General features: G+C 48.0%; 1 protein-coding gene across 1 annotated transcript in view; it reads left to right on the forward strand.

Annotated features, from left to right (window-relative positions):
* tent5ba (terminal nucleotidyltransferase 5ba) overlaps nt 1–3,525 on the forward strand; it is a 14,301-nt gene extending 10,776 nt beyond the window's left edge. Inside the window, exon 2 of the mRNA XM_063199045.1 lies at nt 2,150–3,525. Coding sequence (XP_063055115.1) covers nt 2,150–3,193 — 1,044 coding nt within the window. The 3' untranslated portion in view covers nt 3,194–3,525. The remainder of the gene's footprint in view (nt 1–2,149) is intronic.
* The last annotated feature ends 217 nt before the right edge of the window (nt 3,526–3,742 follow it).

Genomic DNA, 3,742 nt, shown 5'->3' on the forward strand with positions numbered 1-3,742 from the left:
AACATGAAAAATAAGACACTTTACCACCTTTATAAACCCTGGCCAACGATTTTAACTGTATTAAGCCCCAAAATAGTGGCATACCCCTTTAATGCATGCCGTACCTCCAGTGGCACACTCTATTAGTTATTGAAAAGTTAACTGCCATACTCAGGGCCTTTAGTAATGCACTATGACTTAGTCATTACCTTTCTGGTAGCAGCAAATTTATAACGTTGTGTTAAAGGGTTTAAGTCTGTCTTTAATCTCGGCACCCAATCTATTAAACTTCTCTTAGTTTCTTGGAGTACTTGTGTTTTTGTTTTATATGTTTTATTATAAGCTTGCTTTGATTGCATTCTGTACATGTTGTTGACGTTGTAATACCGGAAGTAATGCCTCTGTAATTGCTGCCCCTTTAGTCAAGTGTAGTGTCCGAGTGAGATGCATTTATTGTACAGTCATTGCCATGAAGAATAAGCTAACGTCAGGTAATGTGACTTTATTCAAAGGTATATTTGTTTGCAGGTAAAAGTAGCAAAAGCTTACACAGACAGACAACACAGTATATTGACATCCGTCACAATAAAAGCTTGCACAAACAACACAATACTAATAATGACGATGACAAAGGACAGTAATAAAACAAACCATTAGATAACTGTTAGAATAGATACGTAGTCACTGCTTAAATGAAGCTCTCTTTGCCATGGCCATTATTGCATAACCTGTTTACACACAACAATGCAGACATACTGGGGTGTTGTGTCAGGAAACTACAGCATTGCGCCGTGGAAAAAATGGATGGTCAAAACCGACTGTAATGTTATAGAGGCTGTGACGTGTTTGTGTTGTGTTTGCTGTATGGTATAGATATAGTCATTGCTCAAACAACGCACCTCTGCCATAGGGCTGACTCTGACGTTCTTGAGTTATATTTTGTGTGCACTCCCAATGCAAACAGCATTGCAACGCAATGAACAACGCAAACAGGTTGCTGTGAAGACAGGCGAAGATGCGCCGGCGTGAATTTCTTTGACTCGCTCATGACGTGACAATGGTTATTTTAGCTCATCGCAGTGGCGGTCTGGTCAGACTGGGAGGGACATTCAAAAATGGGAACACTTCCATTGATGTCCGCTCATGAGGTTAACTGACTTTTTCAACCTCTCTATTTTGATCTGATTTGGCCCTATTGTCTTTGCTGCTGGCAAATTTGTTTAGTTTTGCACAATTTGTTCACTCTCCATACAGAAACAAAGACTTCCGGTTGCTTGGTTCATTTTTGGTGTAAACACACTGCCACTCTGACCTCTCCTTTCTGTACTTCACTATAGGCGGTCCGAGCAAATATCTTCTGTTTGCTGTATACAGATACTGCTGATAAATATGCTTAGTCGTTTCTCAAAGTAAGCACTGTGGGTCAACAGCAAAGGTCATCATGCCAGTGTGGTGCTTGCTGTTTGTATGGTATGTCTACTACTCAGGTGCTGTTTCCACGTAGCAGGATATTTTTTTAGCAGGGTATTTTTTTCTCCTGTTGAGGTGTAAATGCAACATGTGGATACAAATAAATCCTCCATTGTAACAAATGCATTTCAGCCCCCTAAACTGGATATTTTTTTCTCCTGCTTTTTGTACCTGGATTTTAAATATCTGCTACGTGGAAACGGACGGCCAAAACCAATGCAAAACCAATGCAGCCAGGAGAAAAAATATCCACATATAAAAATATCCAGCTACGTGGAAACAGCACCTCAGTCTCATCTCTGCTATCTGTATTAAGCCGCAGGTGGTGCAAACTCATGCATTTCCTTGTGCTCTGCTCCGCTGTGTTGTGTTGCACCTAATTGGTATCTTTCGGGTTTTTTCTGCCACAGTCTGTGTAGGAGCTCATCTGATGTCTCCCCCGTCTCTGTTCTCTGCCACACATACACTGTAGTGCCCGCTAAGCTACTATGTAGGTCTCCGTCTAACTGCACCTCTCTGTTCTCTGCAGCGAGTGGTGCAGAGTGGACAAATGTCTAATATGTCATATGAAATGTTGACTGTATGTGTTACTATTTGGTATAATTCCACTCTCTGTTGAACACTGATCTATATAATGCCTATGCCTATATACATGTATGTATGATTTCTTCTAATTCTCCCTCTTTCTTGTCTTCTGCAGGTGGTACGGGAGCGCTTGGAAGAGAGGGGTGTCGCTGTACGCAATGTTCGCCTGAACGGCTCCGCTGCCAGCCACGTGCTGCACCAGGACACCGGCCTGGGCTACAAGGACCTGGACCTCATCTTTGGCGTCTCGCTGCCCGACGACCAGGCCTTCCGGCTGGTCAAGGACGTGGTCCTGGACTGCCTGTTGGACTTCCTGCCCGAGGGCGTGTGCAAGGAGCGCATCTCGCCGCTGGCGCTCAAGGAGGCATACGTGCAGAAGCTGGTGAAGGTGTGCAACACGGCGGACACGGACCGCTGGAGCCTGATCTCGCTCTCCAACAACACGGGCAAGAACGTGGAGCTGAAGTTCGTGGACTCGCTGCGGCGGCAGTTCGAGTTCAGCGTGGACTCGTTTCAGATCGGCCTGGACTCGCTGCTCCTGTTCGACCGCTGCTCGGAGACGCCCATGTCCGAGAGCTTCCACCCCACGGTGCTCGGCGAGAGCGTGTACGGCGACTTCCAGGAGGCGCTGGGCCACCTGTCGCAGAAGACCATCGCCACGCGGAACCCCGAGGAGATCCGCGGCGGCGGCCTGCTCAAGTACTGCCACCTGCTGGCGCGGGGGTTCCGGCCCACCTCGGAGGCCGACATGAAGACCATGCAGCGCTACATGTGCTCGCGCTTCTTCATCGACTTCCCTGACATCGGCGAGCAGCAGCGCAAGCTGGAAGCGTACCTTCAAAACCACTTTGCCGGCATGGAGCACAAGCGCTACGAGTGCCTGGCCACGCTGCACGACGTGGTGAACGAGAGCACGGTGTGCCTGATGGGACACGAGAGGCGGCAGACGCTCAACCTGATCTCGGCGCTGGCGCTGCGGGCGCTGGCGGAGCAGAACGCCATCCCCACGGTCACCAATGTCACCTGCTACTACCAGCCGGCGCCCTACGTCAGGGACATCAACTTCAGCAACTACTACGTGGCGCACGTGCACTCTCTCATGCCGCCCGCAGCCTGCACTAACCAGACTCCCTACCAGACCTGGCTGCCGTGTAACTAGCATTCACACCCAGGCTCACACTCAAGTACACATGCACGCGCACTGACACACATGCGTAGCGCACACACAAGCGAATAAGCAAACACACACCACAACTGTGAAATTTGTGACTTTCAAGAAGAGAAAAAAAACAGCCCTTCATACACATACACACACACACACACACACACACACACACACACACACACACACACACACACACACACACACACACACGCGTGCGCGCACACACACGCGCCGAGAAGACTTCTTCTGTCTCAGGCCCCTGTGGAGAAACTAAAATTGAGTGGTGAGTGGACAAGCATAACGGACAGACAGAAAAAAAAGAAACATTTTTGGACTTTGACAAAAACAACAATTATGGGAATAGGACTTTGCCAAATGTGACTGTACTGAACGAGTCCTTTACTGCTGTATGGCTCCTTTGAGCCCAACACATGGTATTTCTGTTCTGTGTTTTTTTTCTGGGACGACTAGTCCCTCCTCGGATGTAGCAAGAACATGGGGTTGGCTTGGGTTTTGCAGCAATTTCTGTTCCTTATGTAAGTT

This window comes from Engraulis encrasicolus, chromosome 5 (genome assembly GCF_034702125.1).
Source record: "Engraulis encrasicolus isolate BLACKSEA-1 chromosome 5, IST_EnEncr_1.0, whole genome shotgun sequence".
In the NCBI taxonomy this organism is placed as follows: domain Eukaryota; kingdom Metazoa; phylum Chordata; class Actinopteri; order Clupeiformes; family Engraulidae; genus Engraulis; species Engraulis encrasicolus.